This window comes from Palaemon carinicauda, chromosome 35 (genome assembly GCF_036898095.1).
Source record: "Palaemon carinicauda isolate YSFRI2023 chromosome 35, ASM3689809v2, whole genome shotgun sequence".
Classification (NCBI taxonomy): Eukaryota; Metazoa; Arthropoda; class Malacostraca; order Decapoda; family Palaemonidae; genus Palaemon; species Palaemon carinicauda.
This window is the reverse complement of record NC_090759.1, coordinates 76056757-76075855: the sequence shown is the minus strand read 5'-3', so window position 1 is coordinate 76075855 and position 19099 is coordinate 76056757. Positions and strand designations below refer to the sequence as shown.

The 19099-nt window shown below is 36.6% G+C and overlaps 2 protein-coding genes across 2 annotated transcripts in view; one reads left to right on the top strand and one right to left on the bottom strand.

Moving 5' to 3' along the window:
• The window catches only part of LOC137627889 (MAP kinase-activated protein kinase 2-like), a 123319-nt gene extending 122956 nt beyond the window's left edge, over positions 1–363 (top strand). The window contains exon 9 of the mRNA XM_068359325.1: positions 148–363. Within this exon, the coding sequence (XP_068215426.1) occupies positions 148–169 (22 nt within the window). The 3' untranslated portion in view covers positions 170–363. The remainder of the gene's footprint in view (positions 1–147) is intronic.
• Positions 364–2840: 2477 nt separating this feature from the next.
• Positions 2841–10252, bottom strand: LOC137627555 (uncharacterized). Its single transcript, XM_068358644.1, has 4 exons — positions 10111–10252; positions 7642–7869; positions 6469–6594; positions 2841–3260 (listed from the first exon to the last, which is right to left on the bottom strand). The coding sequence occupies exons 1-4, from the start codon at positions 10171–10173 to the stop codon at positions 3198–3200; spliced, it is 480 nt and encodes a 159-aa protein (XP_068214745.1). The 5' UTR covers positions 10174–10252; the 3' UTR covers positions 2841–3197.
• Positions 10253–19099: the final 8847 nt, after the last annotated feature.

Below are 19099 nucleotides of genomic sequence, written 5' to 3'. Positions count from 1 at the left end.
ACTTTCCCGAGCTAAAAAGGCACCGCTGCGAGTCTGTGCAAATCTGCCTCGATAAAAGAAATGGACTATAGGGTTGTAGCTTAGTAAGTAATAATAATAATAATAATAATAATAATAATAATAATAATCTCTTCTTCTCTCTCCCAGTCACACGGGAACACGCCGTTGATACCTACAGACCACGAAACAGCACTGGACTGAATTTCCCCAACAGATGAATCTCTTCCCCGTCAGTAAGTGGAGACTGAATTTTCCCAAGGACCCGTAACTTCTAGAATTTATTCTGATTATTAAATGTATTTGTATGAAATCTAGTATTTACTTTTAGTAAAAGAAATTGTATTCATTTAAAGGTTATATGAAAGAATAAGAAGCTAATTATTAAACCAAGTTTTGATTCTCTGACCAAAACCTCATCTATAAAGGTGATGCTGGAAGTGGGTCGTAAGCTTAGCGAGTAGGTCTGCCCCCACTTTTATGCTGACATAAGTCCTTTTTAGTCTATATATTAATTATTTGTTTTGATGTTAATGTTTTTTTTTATTTTCTTTTAATTTTTTTCATTACCTTTGATATCGTTTATTTATTTCCTTATTTCCTTTCCTCACTGGGGTATTTTTCCCTGTTGGAGCCCTTGGGCTTATAGCATCTTTTCCAAGTAGGGTTGTAGCTTGATTTCCCCTCCCGTGTATTCTCCATGGAGAATGGGAGTTATGCTATTTAGCTAAAGCCGAGTTAAACATTACATTGACTAAAGGAGAATTTACTTTGGTCTTATAAGTGATTATAAGTGGGAGACTACTCTTTGTCGTCTCTGCATTAGTCACACTCGGATGACTTATGAGTTTCTGCTACACTGTCAGAAAAAAACCGTAATTTTCATCGGAAATTCTCCTTAAAGATATACTGTTCTCAGCCGTATTCCAGTAAAATACTGGCGACCATAATTTGACCTTACTTTGTTATTATCCTTTACGGGTGTGTGGCCGAAACGGTAAAAATCGTGGAATAAATGTTGCCAGACTTTTACCGTTTTTAAATGCAAATTCTTAATAGTGTAGGTGGCCAACACCAACATATTGCGACCACTGTTTGATATCCTTGTCAGTGAGGTATTTGTTGACTGAATGCCCCACTTGTAACATATAAAGAAATATGTGTGTGTTTGAGACTCAAGATGAGGATGGGAGGTTCATCCTTGCCAAGGTTCTTGGACATGATATGTCGTATAATGCTAGCGGCATTTTTAGATTCATTTTAGAAGCAGGGCTTGGGAAAGCTATGTAACTTTTGTAATGAAATATTTGCTTTTATGGTTTTAATTGAATATTGATTTATTCTATATAATAAGTGATTATAGAAAAAAGTAATGTTTTGCATTGTTCATTGAAATGCAACTCTAATAATTACTGTTTCACAAAGTCCTTTCGTTGCTGAATTATTTATTCTATATTAAAGACGTAATAATTTACGAGTAAATATGAAATACACAAATATACATCTGGAAAATGGTGTGAAAATATTAACTTTGTGAGGAAATTCCAGGATCCAGAGAAGAACTGGATCCTAAGAAAGTATTTGCTTTTAAATGTTAGTAAGATATGATTTGACATGAGCCATCAGCAGCCATTGCCTGGCCCACCTTGGTCCTTGCTTGGGTGGAGAGGGGGTTTGGTCGCTGATCATATGTAATATGGTTAGTCTATAAGAAATTGCCCTGTTTGATAGGGCAATATCACTGTTCCTTGCCTCTGCCATTCATGAGCGGCCTTTAAACCTTTAAAGGTGTTGAGGTGGCCGATGTGGTAACGTCCCTGACTGGGGAACGCCATACTGGGGGGTTCGAGTCCCGCACAAACTCGTAAGTTTCTTTGGTCGCTGCAACCTCACCATCCTTGTGAGCTAAGGATGGGGGTTTGGGAGAGCCTATAGGTCTATCTGCTTAGTCATCAGATGCAGCCATTGCCTGGCCCTCATTGGTCTCTAGCTTGTGTGGAGAGGGGGCTTTAAACCTTTAAAATGAGCAAAGGTAGTCTATAGCATATATTTTAGAAAGATTGTGGTTATATATGTTTTCTTTGTATATTTACTTTTAGTGTGATTTAATTTTTTTTCAAATTTTCATGATAGTAATCGAGTGATATTGAAGAGGTTAAGACACACGAAAGTAATTAAACCAAAACAATGGTATTTTATTGATTTAATTTTAACTATGTAGAAGGACATTTACATAACCATGGCATACTTTCTCTTAAGGTTGAAGAATTTTTTTAAAAAAGTTATTGAAAAGAGAATTGCCCCTCATTTAACGACTTTGTATTAATTCAATTTTAACTAGGTAGAAAGACATTTATTTAATCATGGCATATATTCTCTAAAGGTTGAAGAAAAAGGTTATAAATGAATAACAAAGCCACAGAAGAAATAATTTACTAAAATGGTGTATATCAAGGCCTTATTCACGTATTTTACCGTAACAAATTTAATGATAGAATAATTAAAAAAAAATTATATTGCAATTTCATTTAAAGATGACAATGTTGATGCTTCTCTTGGCTATTAAACAGCATATAAATAGCCTCTTTAAGTTATTATTACTAGCTAAGCTACAATCCTAATGGGAAAAGCAGGATGCTTTAAGCCCAAAGATACGTTTAGTAGCAAACCTCCGAAAGTAGCTATACTTATCCAAAGTCGAAATTTTTGCAATAATCAAATAAAGTATATTCTTAGACGTAAACTAACTTTAACAGGAAAAGAGAATAATACAGTATGTAGTATGATGTATAAGATAGCACAGTATTAACCAAGTAATATCATCAATATCATTTATTTTTTACAAGTATCTAAAAAGAAATCGGATATTATAATAACTATCTTCCGTGATTTTATGTATAAACTCCGAGAGGCATTAAGAAACTATAGTCAATTTCTTTTCATGAGGCGCATTTGCACCGACTCGCAGCGGGTGCCCTTTTAGCTCGGAAAAGTTTCCTGATCGCTGATTGGTAAGAATTATCTTGTCCAACCAATCAGCGATCAGGAAACTTTTCCTAGCTAAAAGGGCACTGCTGGGGGTCTGTGCAAATCTGCCTCGCTAAAAAAATGACTATAGTAGCGCCACAAGATTCTATCGCATAATAGTTTTAGACAGATCAAAATACGCCAGGCAGAAGTTAGTATTGTAAGTGACTTATTCATTTCCAAAAGAAATTCATGACTCGCTTTAGGATGGATTCGTTATTGTCCTTTGCAGCACTCTGGAATGAGGAAAATATTAATCAAATTATGAATGATAAATGGGGAAGATAATTTATCCAGTTATAGGATTCGAAGAAATGTCAAGTCGAATTATCTATTCTGGTTTGGTGTTTTGAACTTTTGACACATTTTAAGTATTAATTTGAGAGACTCGACTTTCAAATTCGCTAAGTTAAATTATCAATTCTAGATCAAATTTGATTTGTTGACATATTTCAGCATTTAATAAACATCCATTTCAAATTAACAATGCTTTAAAATAAATTTACTCACACCTACTGTATATTTTAATATATAAATTAAAATTTATCTCAAAATTTAGATTTCCACATTTCCAGTGACAGTCCTGACACTGAAGATTTAAAATTTCGGCATTACCACCGACCTACCAATTCTAAATTTTGCATTTTCACCGACCTACCCATTCTAAATTTTGCATTTTCACCGACCTACCAATTCTAAATGTTGCATTTTCACCGACCTACCCATTCTAAATTTTGCATTACCACCGACCTACCCATTCTAAATGTTGCATTTTCACCGACCTACCCATTCTAAATGTTGCATTTTCACCGACCTACCCATTCTAAATTTTGCATTACCACCGACCTACCCATTCTAAATGTTGCATTTTCACCGACCTACCCATTCTAAATGTTGCATTTTCACCGACCTACCCATTCTAAATTTTGCATTTTCACCGACCTACCCATTCTAAATGTTGCATTTTCACCGACCTACCCATTCTAAATTTTGCATTTTCACCGACCTACCCATTCTAAATTTTGCATTTTCACCGACCTACCCATTCTAAATTTTGCATTTTCACCGACCTACCCATTCTAAATTTTGCATTTTCACCGACCTACCCATTCTAAATTTTGCATTTTCACCGACCTACCCATTCTAAATTTTGCATTTTCACCGACCTACCCATTCTAAATTTTGCATCTTCACCGACCTACCCATTCTAAATTTTGCATTTTCACCGACCTACCCATTCTAAATTTTGCATTTTCACCGACCTACCCATTCTAAATTTTGCATCTTCACCGACCTACCCATTCTAAATTTTGCATTTTCACCGACCTACCCATTCTAAATTTTGCATCTTCACCGACCTACCCATTCTAAATTTTGCATTTTCACCGACCTACCCATTCTAAATTTTGCATTTTCACCGACCTACCCATTCTAAATTTTGCATTTTCACCGACCTACCCATTCTAAATTTTGCATTTTCACCGACCTACCCATTCTAAATTTTGCATTTTCACCGACCTACCCATTCTAAATTTTGCATTTTCACCGACCTACCCATTCTAAATTTTGCATTTTCACCGACCTACCCATTCTAAATTTTGCATTTTCACCGACCTACCCATTCTAAATTTTGCATTTTCACCGACCTACCCATTCTAAATTTTGCATCTTCACCGACCTACCCATTCTAAATTTTGCATCTTCACCGACCTACCCATTCTAAATTTTGCATCTTCACCGACCTACCCATTCTAAATTTTGCATCTTCACCGACCTACCCATTCTAAATTTTGCATCTTCACCGACCTACCCATTCTAAATTTTGCATCTTCACCGACCTACCCATTCTAAATTTTGCATTCTCACCGACCTACCCATTCTAAATTTTGCATCTTCACCGACCTACCCATTCTAAATTTTGCATTTTCACCGACCTACCCATTCTAAATTTTGCATTCTCACCGACCTACCCATTCTAAATTTTGCATTCTCACCGACCTACCCATTCTAAATTTTGCATTTTCACCGACCTACCCATTCTAAATTTTGCATTTTTACCGACCTACCCATTCTAAATTTTGCATTCTCACCGACCTACCCATTCTAAATTTTGCATCTTCACCGACCTACCCATTCTAAATTTTGCATTTTCACCGACCTACCCATTCTAAATTTTGCATTCTCACCGACCTACCCATTCTAAATTTTGCATTTTCACCGACCTACCCATTCTAAATTTTGCATCTTCACCGACCTACCCATTCTAAATTTTGCATTTTCACCGACCTACCCATTCTAAATTTTGCATTCTCACCGACCTACCCATTCTAAATTTTGCATTTTCACCGACCTACCCATTCTAAATTTTGCATCTTCACCGACCTACCCATTCTAAATTTTGCATTTTCACCGACCTACCCATTCTAAATTTTGCATTTTCACCGACCTACCCATTCTAAATTTTGCATCTTCACCGACCTACCCATTCTAAATGTTGCATTCTCACCGACCTACCCATTCTAAATTTTGCATTTTCACCGACCTACCCATTCTAAATGTTGCATTTTCACCGACCGACCCATTCTAAATGTTGCATTTTCACCGACCGACCCATTCTAAATGTTGCATTTTCACCGACCGACCCATTCTAAATGTTGCATTTTCACCGACCGACCCATTCTAAATGTTGCATTTTCACCGACCGACCGATTCTAAATGTTGCATTTTCACCGACCTACCAATTCTAAATTTTGCATTTTCACCGACCTACCAATTCTAAATTACGCATTACCACCGACCTACCAAATCTAAGTTTTGCATTTTCACCGACCTACCCATTCTAAATGTTGCATTTTCACCGACCGACCCATTCTAAATGTTGCATTTTCACCGACCGACCCATTCTAAATGTTGCATTTTCACCGACCGACCCATTCTAAATGTTGCATTTTCACCGACCGACCCATTCTAAATGTTGCATTTTCACCGACCGACCGATTCTAAATGTTGCATTTTCACCGACCGACCGATTCTAAATGTTGCATTTTCACCGACCTACCCATTCTAAATATTGCATTTTCACCGACCTACCCATTCTAAATGTTGCATTTTCACCGACCGACCGATTCTAAATGTTGCATTTTCACCGACCGACCGATTCTAAATGTTGCATTTTCACCGACCTACCCATTCTAAATATTGCATTTTCACCGACCTACCCATTCTAAATGTTGCATTTTCACCGACCTACCCATTCTAAATATTGCATTTTCACCGACCTACCAATTCTAAATTTTGCATTTTCACCGACCTACCAATTCTAAATTACGCATTACCACCGACCTACCAAATCTAAGTTTTGCATTTTCACCGACCTACCCATTCTAAATTTTGCATTTTCACCGACCTACCAATTTTAAATTTTGCATTTTCCCGAATTCTTACCTCTCCTGTCGCTTTCTGTTCTTCAGCCAGGAGTTTCCCGAAGTTTTGGTTGAACAGTTCACCGTTTCGACGTTCGCTTTCCTTCCTCTCGTCTCTTTTGATCTTTTCCCGGTATAACATCTTGACCTGTCGAGTGTTATTATTATTATTATTATTATTATTATTAATATTATTATTATTAGCCAAGCTACAACCCTAGTTGGAAAAGCAAGATGCTATAAACCCAAGAGCTCCAACAGGGAAAAATAGCCCAGTAAGGAAAGGAAATATGGAAATAGATAAATGATGAGAACAAATTAACAATAAATCATTCTAAAATTAATATTATTATTATTATTATTATTATTAGTAATAGTAGTAGTAGTAGTAGTTGTTGTAGAGGTAGTAGTAGTAGTAGTTGTTGTAGAAGTAGTAGTAGTAGTAGTAGTAGTACTAGTAATAGTAGTAGTAGAAGTATATTATTACTAGCTAAGTTACAACCCTAGTTGGAAAAGCAGGATGCTATTAGCCAAAGGGCTCCATCAGGGAAAAATAGTCCAGCGAGGAAAGGAAACGAAGAAATAAACTACAAGTTATGAACAATTGAAATAAGATATTTTAAGAACAGTAACAACATTAAAATAGATCTTTCATATATAAACTATGAAAATTTAAACCAAACCAGAGGAAGAGAATAAGAGTGTACCCTCAAGCGAGAGAAATCTACCTCAAGTGAAAGCCATGGTACAGAGGCTATGGTACCCCACCATTAAACTTGCGTGAAAATTCTTTAAAGAATTGCTGAGTTCCACAAATAATAAGGAAGAAATTGGCAATTAAAACGCATTGTATTCTTAAAAATTAAATTATATCTGCTATCAGTGAAGATATATATAATTTTTTTTTCTTTTTTTTTTTAGGAACTATATAGTTGCAAGAGCCTTATCTGTCTGGAAGAACCAAACAATACATATTTGTTTTCAAGATAAAAGTTTAGCTTCTAATAAAACATTTAATAAAACTTGTAAAGTTAAAGAATTGAAAGCTTCATTATTAAGTATAGAACCACCTCTTTCAAAACATAAAACTTTGTTCTTGAGTAGGGAAAGATACACTGGGCATAATTGGCAACATTGCCTACCAAGAACATGAGTGTTTTCCCATAAATATTATGCATTAATTCGTCCCTCAAACCTTTTCTAATGTCAATTCGTCTTCCTTATTGTTTCCAGCGATGGCCCGAAGTACTCTTTCAGAAGGTTCGCTGATGATGACGTCATGGTTTTCGTTCAGTATATGGATACCGCGGAAACGTTGCACTTGCGGACCGAAAACCTCGTTTTCGACGTCCCATTCTTCTTCTTCGTCTTCTTCCTCCTCCTCCTCTTCATTTACGTCATTCTGGCGCTTTTTTACTTCGTTCTGGTACGTTTAAAAGAGACAAAAGAAAGAATTATTTACCTACTTAATATATTAGAGGGTAACGTGGGATAAACAAACAGAAATGTGGCTATTGGCAATGCAAAGGGAGGTAGGATCTGAGAATTGCCAATTGGGTTGAGCGCAGAGAGTTGGCGGCTGGTGCAGGAAAGAGAGACAGTCCTTGAATTTATTGAGATCCTATTTATCCCATAAGTGCCAGAGGAATAAGTAAGTATGGGATATGATTGCATATTGTGAATTATAATTTGAGAACTTGTTGGAATTAATTCGAATTAGATAAGGAAATTCAGTTCTGAATGTTGTAAAAAATTATCTGGTGGAGATAAAGGCCTCAGTATGGAGTAAGTTTTCGTATAGTATATCTGCCCTTGTATTCTTTATATGAATAGGTGTATAAATCTATGTAAATGTAACACATACGACTGAATAATATATTGTGTATAATCATTTTAAAGGTTTAAAGACCACTCATGAATGGCAGAGGCAAGGGACTGACATTGCCCTACCAGGAAGGACAATGTCTTAGAGACTGACCATATTACATATAATCAGTGACCAAACTCCCTCTCCACCCAAGCAGGGACCAAGGAAGTCCAGGCAATGGCTGCCGATGACTCAGCAGATGGGCCTATAGACTCCCCAAACGCCTCCATCCTTAGCTCACAAGGATGGTGAGGTTGCATCGACCAAAGGAACTAGCAAGATATATGAGATTTTTTTTTAAAAAAGGCCCTATTTTTGGGGTCTGAATCTAGTAAGGGCCGGGGTCAGAGAAAATGTCCCAAAATTTTCGGTGTCAGAATCACCAGGCCAGGACGCTACCACCAGGCCACCACTACCCTCTAGTGAGTATTCTATCAACTAAATGCCTTACGTCTACCGTCATACCTCCAAACTTACGTCACAAGATGACGTGAGATGTATCCATTAAAACGAGAGCAGCCGTTGACTATTGCCACGCGTAAGGTAAGGAATTTAGGTCTTTAATTACTTTACTTTAAGGGCTACTTATCTGGTCCTATACAGCCGGAGAACTCTACTCTCTACAGGACCTCCGCAGTCATTTTATCATGTTCGTTCTAAAGTATTCGACATTTCACACTGCACATTATTCTCTTAAAATTAATTTTTCATTACCCCCAATCTACATTAGTTAGGTACAGTTGGCTTCTTTAATTCCGGTACACTGATGTCTCCTTGGCTTCCCATGAAGTGTACCGGAATTAATATAGCCAACTGTACCTCAAACATAAATACCTTGATGTCGTAGCTATTTTTGGATATTCATTATAAATCTGTTTGATAGTAGGCCTATAGAAGCGTTGTTTATTGATAGTATTATTTTACTGAAGCAAATTTTAGAATAAATTCTTCAATGAAAATTTAAGATTTGTCACCAGAAAATAGAATAGAATCATTACGAATTATAAACCACAAATATTTCGCGTTCATAAATTGCATAATATGTATGTTGATCGATAATTACAGGATTGGTTAATAGAATTTTCTTTATGGAATCATGAAAAATCTCATTTTACAGGTCTGAAACAGCTCTCTCTCTCTCTCTCTCTCTCTCTCTCTCTCTCTCTCTCTCTCTCTCTCTCTCTCTCTCTCTCTCTCTCTCTCTCTCTCTCCGCAAACTTTCCTAGATTGTCAATCCATCGTCTTCTCTTCTTTCCCCTGCTTCTTTGCATATCTCTCTCTCTCTCTCTCTCTCTCTCTCTCTCTCTCTCTCTCTCTCTCTCTCTCTCTCTCTCTCTCTCTCTCTCTCTCTCTCTCTATATATATATATATATATATATATATATATATATATATATATATATATATATATATCTATATAGATATATGCATATGTGTGTGTGTGTATGTATGTGTGTGCATGCTGGTAACTTGTTATAATAATTGATAGTTTTAACAAAAAACACTAAATTTACTATCATTAAGATATATATTCAGCTATTTGCAAATGTAAATCCAAGCAAGGAAAGAATATCCATAAGAAAAATACTCTTCAAATTATTACATACATACATAGATACATACATACATACATACATACATACATAGGCCTACAGCGATCAGCCAAAACAATTTCCACGTAAGCACAACCAAACATAATAATTTTTTCTCATACGTCACTAATCGAGATTTTCTCATTTTTTTTCTTGATTATATATAATGTGTTATTTGCACGTTTAAATGTCAAAGGAACCTTACCTCTTCAGAAAATACCGGCAGAAGGACCCCCACCAACAAAAGAAAGATGAGACTAGTCTTCATGACGTTACAAGAGCACTGTAAATGTTACCGTTACTGGTGTTCGAAAAGGAATGTCGTCAGGTGTGTCCCCAATGGTTTAGCCATAATTAAATCCTGAAGTGCCAAGTGCTTTAAAATAATTTAAATATTTAACCTGAGTCTATTGATAGATTCAATCTGCATCATGTTTAATACTGTAGAAAAAATAGCGTTCTATATTGTTATGTTTGTAAAGGCATTCGAGTAATATTAGATGAGTTAAAGTTTTAAACTTTGTTAATTGGTGGAAATATTCAAAACAGGGGAGACAGGTGATCTCTTGACGCACAAGTGTTCATATTTCGAGAATATTAAGTAATTTCTGATCTGACGTCCAACCATTTGAACACAGTTCCACTCGTGTATGGAAAAATGTTCTCTACATGTAAATAATAACCAATTTTACATTTGCTATTAGATTTGTATCGCCCTAGCATCGTGATTGTTAATGCTTTGTACAATAAAAAGCTATTTTTATACATGCTTCAATAATAGCACCTATAATAGGTTGCCCAAGGCACCAGCCACCCGTTGGGATGCTACCGTTAGAGAGTTATGGTCCTTTGTATGTGTGTGTGTTTCATGGTCAAGAATTAATAGGGCATACAGAGAGTACTAAAATAAGCCTGGCCTATGCATTCATCTCTCTCTCTCTCTCTCTCTCTCTCTCTCTCTCTCTCTCTCTCTCTCTCTCTCTCTCTCTCTCTCTCGATGAGAGATATAAGTAATTTTGTCTAAACTCTGAATACTTATTCGAATTAGTAATTATATAATTTGAAATTTTAACTATGAGGAGAAAGTACATAAAGCTACGTTGTCTAGCCAAACACTATTAATTTTTTTTCGTAATCTTAAAGCTAATTCATCTTAGGCTAAATATTCGAATATTAAAAAAAAAATATTAACAGGAAATTTGAAAGCAGATGGGCTTATTTCAGAGCAAAGTTTTTCAAACAGGTTTCCTTCCACATACATAGAATTAATATTCTATCGCATAAAGAATATATGAGAAAAAATCACAAGTATTAGGCAACACAACTCTCCATCATTTATGCATTTTATTTTATTTGTTCTTCCTTTTTTATAGGTATTGATTTTAATTCCTAAAAGTTTTGCGATACAAAATTTTCTAAGGCGAACTTTCATTTTTTTTTTTTGTTTCATGTTCATCAAAATTTCATTGGTATTTGTAACATTACGTTTTTCATATTTGCTTAAATATTCTACAGCCTCAAGTGCCAAATTCCCGGCATTTTGAAGGTCATTATGATAATTAATTTACCAAATACATATAAGTAATGCATCAATAATTTCGATTTGATAATTTTGTCACTATGTGGTCGACATTGTGTGAAATTTTCATCATAAGCAAATGTGTAGATTAATACTTTACAGTATTTATTATCTACACATCTCACCTGCATATCTCACATCCTCTACATTAACGTCATGTTACCTAGAGTAAAGGACATGAGAAGGGCAGATAATAGATGGATATTACGAACAACAGAATGGGACCATAGAAATTGCAAAAACGCGCGATAAGGAAAAGAAGACAATGGATTGACAGAGTAAGACAATTTGCGAGTACAGACAATAATAATAATAATAATAATAATAATAATAATAAACAGACGCAAGTGGAGGGACAAGTCTGAGACCTCTGTCCTGCAGTGGACAAGATACGACCAGTGTTGCTAGATAGCTTAGTTTAAAAATCCCCAAAACAACCCAAAAATCCCAATTTCCACAAAAAATCCCAAAACCCAAAAAATCCCCATTTCCACAAAAATATTTTCTTCTGATCCTTTAGGCTTTACTGATATAGAAATTGCTAATTATACTTCATGTAAGGGCCAGAAAACTAATTGCAACAATATAATTTACTCATCTTTGTTTCTTCTTCATAGAAATTTGTACAGAATATCCCCATCAGACGCCCAAAATCCCCAAATCTAGGGATAAATCCCCAGATCTGACAACATTGGATCATCATATGACTGATGATGATAGTAACATGTATGCATTTCAATTTGAATGAACAAAAAATATTATTAATACCATATCGATCATTTTAAAACTTTTATTTAAAAACCTTTCTTCTTGTGTTTTTTTATATACGGTTTTCTCACAAGGAATCGTTCTCCATGAAAGCTCCATCATCCATGGCTTTTGTTGTTTTTTTTTGTTTTTTTGTTTTATCAAATTATTTCTATTACAAACGTATAATGGCTGGTACGCTATATAGAGTGTTCTGCTGTTTATTCCTAGTTTTACACCAATTTTCGCTGGCACATCATTGAATATAGTACAGTGGAACGCTGAAATGTTGGGGAACAATCTACTATTGAGGAAAATCACGGTAAGTTTATAATTATTGCTGAAATTTTCAATTTTAATAATTTACCCCCCATGCTTGCCAACATACTAGGCCTAGGCCTAGTTTAATGCAAAATAGTATTATTTGTCTTAGGACAAATGTATTTAAAATGTATGGTTTTATTATAGTAAAACCAGAGCAAGCTTTACTAATAAAAAATGGGGATATTTATAGAGAATTTTTTTTTGTTTCGAAAATTACCCTCATTTCCTTGGCAAATAAATAGTTTAATAAGATATACGCTGATATATCCTACGGTGATGGGAGACACTTGGGTGGAACACAGGTTTTGGGTTTGGAAAATATTGTGGCTTTATCGTTTATTCATATTTAAAATTAAGGTTCAAATTTCATAAATCTCAGTGATTTATTTTATTTTAACATAAGCCATGCTTGTAGGACATAGCCTAAGATTCCATAGCCTCCCTTAAGTAAGGACAAGTCAAACTAAGTTGGGTTAGGTGGCGGTACCGTAGGCTACAACATATCTCATTACTGCTAAAGTGGAGCAGCAAACTAGTTTGTGCATAAAAAACGGGATTTAAAGTTCCACTATTTATGCGTCGTGTCAGTCTTCTTCCCCTCCGTTATCCCTACATTAAGGTGGTCGGTTGCCTGATCACAATGTCTCTGATCAGTACCTTTCCACAAAATTACATTCGTACATATGATTTAGTTGTGCTACACAATTTTAATGCAAAATAGGAAACTGGAGCATTTATTACAGCAGTGTATCTCTTTTCCCATGCATTATTCAGAGATACTGTACAGGACTTAGATATTTTATGAATAATAGGCTAACATTGCATCCTTGGTCAATTTGAGTATGGGAAGTGTAGCCTGTGGCCTCTTAATTTGTAATGGCAATGTACCTAGGGTAAGGTTAGCTAGGGGATTGATAAGAGGTTTTGAAGTTTACCAGTGAGGGCACAGCTGTAAAGATTTATATAGAATCTCCCCAAACGCGTGGAGCTCATAGATGTCCGACTAAATATATTGTGAGATTTAGGAGTATGTTTGGGCAAACCGGTAATTTTTGTTTTTCTTCCTTTTTAATAAACATATATCGGGGGACCTGTTCTATGGTAGGGAGCCAAGTTTTATTTTATGGATTCTTGGCTTCGGTGCTGGGCCATTTGACCCAAATTTATGAGACGATGAATTAAGTTAATAAAAAGACATGGGGAAAAATCATTGTATTAATGGTCTGTCATTATGTTTTTGCTAATCTGATTTCTAGGCTAATTCATTATTTGATAGTTATTGTTAATGTTCTTTAGTGGTAAACCCAAGTTTTTAAGGTAGTAGGTTGGCCAGGGCACCAGCCGCCCGTTGAGATACTACCACTAGAGAGGTATTGGATCCTTTGACTGGCCAGACAGTAATGCATTGGATCCCTCTCTCTGGTCACGGCTTATTTTTTCTTTGCCTACACTTACACAGAATAGTTTGGCCTATTCTTTACATATTCTCGTCTTTCCTCATACACCTGTTAACAATGAGATACTTAACACTTCTTCACCCAAGGGGTTAATTACTGTACTGCAATTTGTTCAGTGTACTTTCCTCTTGGTAAGGGTAGAAGAGACTCTTTAGCTGTGGTAAGCAGCTCTTCTAGGAGAAGGACACTCCAATATTAAACCACTGTTCTCTAGTCTTGGGTAGTGCCATAGCCTCTGTACCATGGTCTTCCACTGTCTTGGGTTGGAGTTCTCTTGCTTGAGGGTACACTCAGGCACACTATTCTATCTTATTTTTTTTTCTTCCTCTTGTTTTTTTGAAATGGTGTGTTGGGCAGGCTTAATAGAAGGGCCATGGATGCCTGGTGGTTTATCAAGAGGTTGTCTTTTCCTTTTTCTGATTCTTTTTCTTCTCAAAACCATCCTTACTGTCCTCCCTTCAGTTGAAGTGGCTATCCTGGAGGGTATTTAGCCTTGCATGGTGCATGGTGTATCGGCTCCTCCATGTTGACCAGTTTTTCCGACTTTTTACTATAGTCTATGGGTATCATCAATCACTTTGTTTATAATTCTGTACGTATTGTTTTTGTTATAATTCTTGTTAATCTAGTTTTTAAGTATGACGTCTCTTTTTTATTTCTATTAATTCTTATGCTGTCTGGAGACATTGAGCGAAATCCGGGACCAGTACGTCCTAGATTTCGTCAATGTCGTCTTCTGTATTGCAATATTCGTGGTCTTCATGCAAATATCCAAGACCTTACAGTTGCGTCCAGACAGTATGATATTCTTTTGTGCTCAGAAACTTTGGTTTCTAATATGAGGCACTCATCTGAGCTCCTTATAACTGGTTTTAAGAAGCCAATAATGTTGAAACGTGATGCCATCCCTAGGGCCAGGGGAATGGCGGTGTATATTAGGACCGAGTACCCTGCTTCTCATAAGTCCTGCTATCAATGTGGATGTCATGAGATTCAGGTAATAAAAGTTTGTGGCAGGCATAACAACTTTTATTTATGTTCGATCTACCGGAATCCAGACATGGATGATTCTATCTTCGATTGTCTTCTTACCATTATGGCTAAGATACAAGAAGATGATAGAAAGGCTTCTTTTGTCTTTGTTGGTGATTTTAATGCTCACCATAGGGAGTGGTTAAGTTCTATCTCTCCTACCGATCGCCATGGCTTAAGAGCTTTAGACTTTGCCTCTGAATCAGGCTGTGAGCAAATCATAAATGAAGCTACTCACAGGTCTGGTAATTGCTTGGACCTTGTATACACTGACTCCCCTGGCGTTATAACTGGTAAGGTTGGTTCTCCAGTCGGGACATCTGATCATGCCTTGATTTCATTATTAGTGAAGACTGAGCAGCCTGTCCCTGATATATCATATTCTTGTAAAATTTATATGAAATCCCAAGCAGACTGGAATGGGATTTTACATGATCTGTTGTTCTTGAATTGGTCACAATTATATAATAGTGTAGATCCTGTTGTCCCTTTGAATGAGAATCTAGTCAACATAATTGATAGGCGTATCCCTTCTCGTGTGCTAAGGTACCGAGTGAAGGAAAAACCTTGGTTCAATGATGATTGTAGACGTGCTTTTTTGGAGAAGCAGGAGGCCTATCAACTTTGGAAGGGTAACAGATCAGATTTGACCTGGAACAACTATACTCAGCTTCGAGCTTTTGCTCAGAGAGTTTATGCCTCAACTGAAAAGGAGTACAATTTAACCATAAAAGAAACCCTTTCTGGTACAACTCAGGAACATAAATGGTGGTCTACCCTTAAATCTGCACTCTTTGGTGTAGATGCAACAGTTCCTCCTTTACTTAAACCAGATGGCTCAGTCACTCACTGTCCAAAGGAAAAGGCAACCCTTTTGGCTGATGTTTTTGACAGTAAACAGAGTAATGAAAAACTTGAACTTCCTCATTCCTGTTTTCCTGAGGCTAAACTAACTAGTTTAGCTTTTCGATCTCGTGAGATTAAAGCTCTGTTGATGGACCTTGATGCTTATGGAGGTGTAGACCCAAATGGTATTTTTCCTTTGTTTTTTTTTTTTCTAAAGACAGCAGATTTCTTAGCTCCAAAGTTATCTGTTATTTTGCGCAAGTTAGCAAGAAGAGGAGCTTTTAGCACTAGTTGGAGAATTGGTAATGTTACTCCTCTATGTAAATGTGTTTGTGGTAGCTCAAGTACCACTGATTACCGCCCAATTTCCATAACTCCCATATTATCTAAAGTTTTTGAACGTCTTCTGGCAAAACGTCTTAATAGGTTTGCTGAAGGTAATCATCTACTCCCTAGTTTGCAATTTGGTTTTCGTAAAGGCCTTGGAGCATGTGATGCCCTTCTTACAATCTCCAATGCTGTACAGAAATCCCTTGATTGTGGTCGGGAAGTTCGTATGATTGGCCTTGATTTTAGTGCTGCCTTTGACCGTGTTAATCATGAGGCCCTTGTTTTCAAACTGAAACAGTTGGGAGTGGGTGGGTCATTTCTTAGCATTATTATTGATTTTTTAAGTAATAGATCTCAAAGAGTTGTTGTTGATGGGCACCATAGTGATTATAGGAATGTGATATCCGGTGTTCCACAGGGTAGTGTTCTTGGCCCATTACTTTTCATACTATATACACATGACATGTGGTTTGGCCTAGAAAACAAGCTTGTTGCATATGCAGATGATGCTACTCTCTTTGTATCAATTCCATCCCCTGAATGTAGATCTAGGGTTGGTGAATCCCTTAATAGAGATTTAGCTAGAATTAGTGCATGGTGCAAATTATGGGGTATGAAGTTGAATCCTAACAAAACTCAAAGTATGATTGTAAGTAGGTCAAGGACGGTGGTTCCTCAACATCCGGATCTCAGTATTGATAATGTTTCTTTAAATATGTATGACTCTTTCAAAATTTTAGGTGTGATTCTCGACAGTAAATTTACTTTTGAGAAACATATAAGGTCTGTGTCTTCTTCAATTTCACAAAAAATAGGCTTATTGAGAAAGTCTTTCAAGATTTTCGGTGATCAATCTATTCTGAAGAAGTGTTTTAATTCTTTCATTCTACCTTGTTTTGAGTATTGTTCTCCTGTCTGGTCTTCAGCTGCTGATTCTCATCTTAATTTGTTGGACAGAAACTTACGGTCTATTAAATTTCTTATTCCTGATCTAGATATTAATCTCTGGCACCGTCGTTCAATTAGTTCATTATGTATGTTGCATAAGATTTTTCACAACTCTGACCATCCTTTACATTCAGATCTCCCTGGACAATTCTATCCTGTTCGTAATACTAGGCAGGCAGTTAATTCTAATAGCCAGGCCTTCTCCATCACGAGGCTCAATACTACGCAGTACTCTAGAAGTTTTATTCCAGCTGTGACCAAGTTGTGGAATGATCTTCCTAATCGGGTGGTTGAATCAGTAGAACTTCAAAAGTTCAAAGTTGGAGCAAATGCTTTTTTGTTGACCAGGCGGACATAGTCTTTTTATAGTTTATTTATGACATATTTGTTTTTGATGTTGTTGATAGTTTATTATATGACATGTCTGTTTTGATGTTGTTTCTTATTTTAGAATGATTTATTGTTAATTTGTTCTCTTCATTTATTTATTTCCTTATTTCCTTTCCTCACTGGGCTATTTTTCCCTGTTGGAGCCCCTGGGCTTATAGCATCTTGCTTTTCCAACTAGGGTTGTAGCTTGGATAGTAATAATAATAATAATGATATATCTTATGCTTCAACTTGAGTACAGTAGCCATATATCCCAAAGTTTTGGTTGACTGTCGTGGAGTTATTCAAAGTACTAAAATGAATGAGGAGCAATAATCTCTTAAGTGCATTTTGAATTTCTGTAGACATCACCAAACTCCGACTAACCCCTGGTTAACTACAATGAATTTTCTTCCTAAGATTTTCTGTCACAAATCTGCAATTGTTCCCTCCCCCAAATTTACTTTTTTTTTTGAGGACTATTCATTTAATAAAAGTTAACTTTAACAATGGACCCAATCCCAAATACTTTGGGAATGTAACCCTAATACACTCTAAATGAACTTAGAATAACAGTTCTCCCTTAAGTAAGAGATTCCAACATCAACTATGTAGTTTGTAGAGAATTTGTTCCGACGCGTATACAACCCTTTCGTCCTTCAAGTAGGTCATACTTTTAGCCCGAGTGGAACTACGGTTAAATTTGTTAACAAAATAGTTTACAACAGTTTTGTTTTCAGCTCCGAGGATGGAGGAATTGTTACGCCTTTACCATAGTTTTTAATATTTTTTTTTCAGGAAGTAAATGCTGGCTGTTAATTGTTATGAATGTGAAACAGATTTGTACTTGCCAGGGAAAGGGTGGATGTTGCAACTGGTTTGTGTAAACCGGCTGCAGATCCACACTCTTTCTGTGCATCTTGTAGGGCCATTATTGTGTGAAGTGTAGGTCGTGGCCTCCTTTGTAGTGGCATGCGTATGCCTTTAGGGGAAGAAGTATTAAACCTTCTCTAGGGTCTATCTTGGCACTGCCCAAAAAGATGGTGAATAAGTCTTTCATCCACTCATCGAGTGCGTCTGTTACCACCGCTCCTGGTGTGTGTGTGCACCAGGAGCAGGAAACCCTCGGAGCTACCTCGGCAAGCTTTTCAGGTTTTGTTGGTTTGAGGGGATCCCCCAATGTTGTGTTCACCACACCCTATTGGAAGTTGGAGGCTCTTCCCTGACCTAGATACCCCTGTAGTTGCCACCCTTTCCTCTTTGCCTGTCACCCCAACCCTTGTGCGTGGGGTCCAAGGCCCATAACCCATGCTCCGTTGGTGCCTGTGACCTCACCTGTGTCTAGTGTCGAGAACCCCTGTCAGTGTGCCTACCCCCTCCCCTATAACAGTGTCCCTTTTTATTGTGGTTCCTGTTTGAGTAACCCATGTGGTTTCTCCCCTTGGGGGAAAGTTGTCGTCGTTAGTTGCTCAAAACTCGATTCCTATGTTTGCAGAACTTGAGGTGAAAGTTAAAGAGAGGAAAACATGTGTTTTCTTATTCCTCTTCTGACTCCTCGTCTT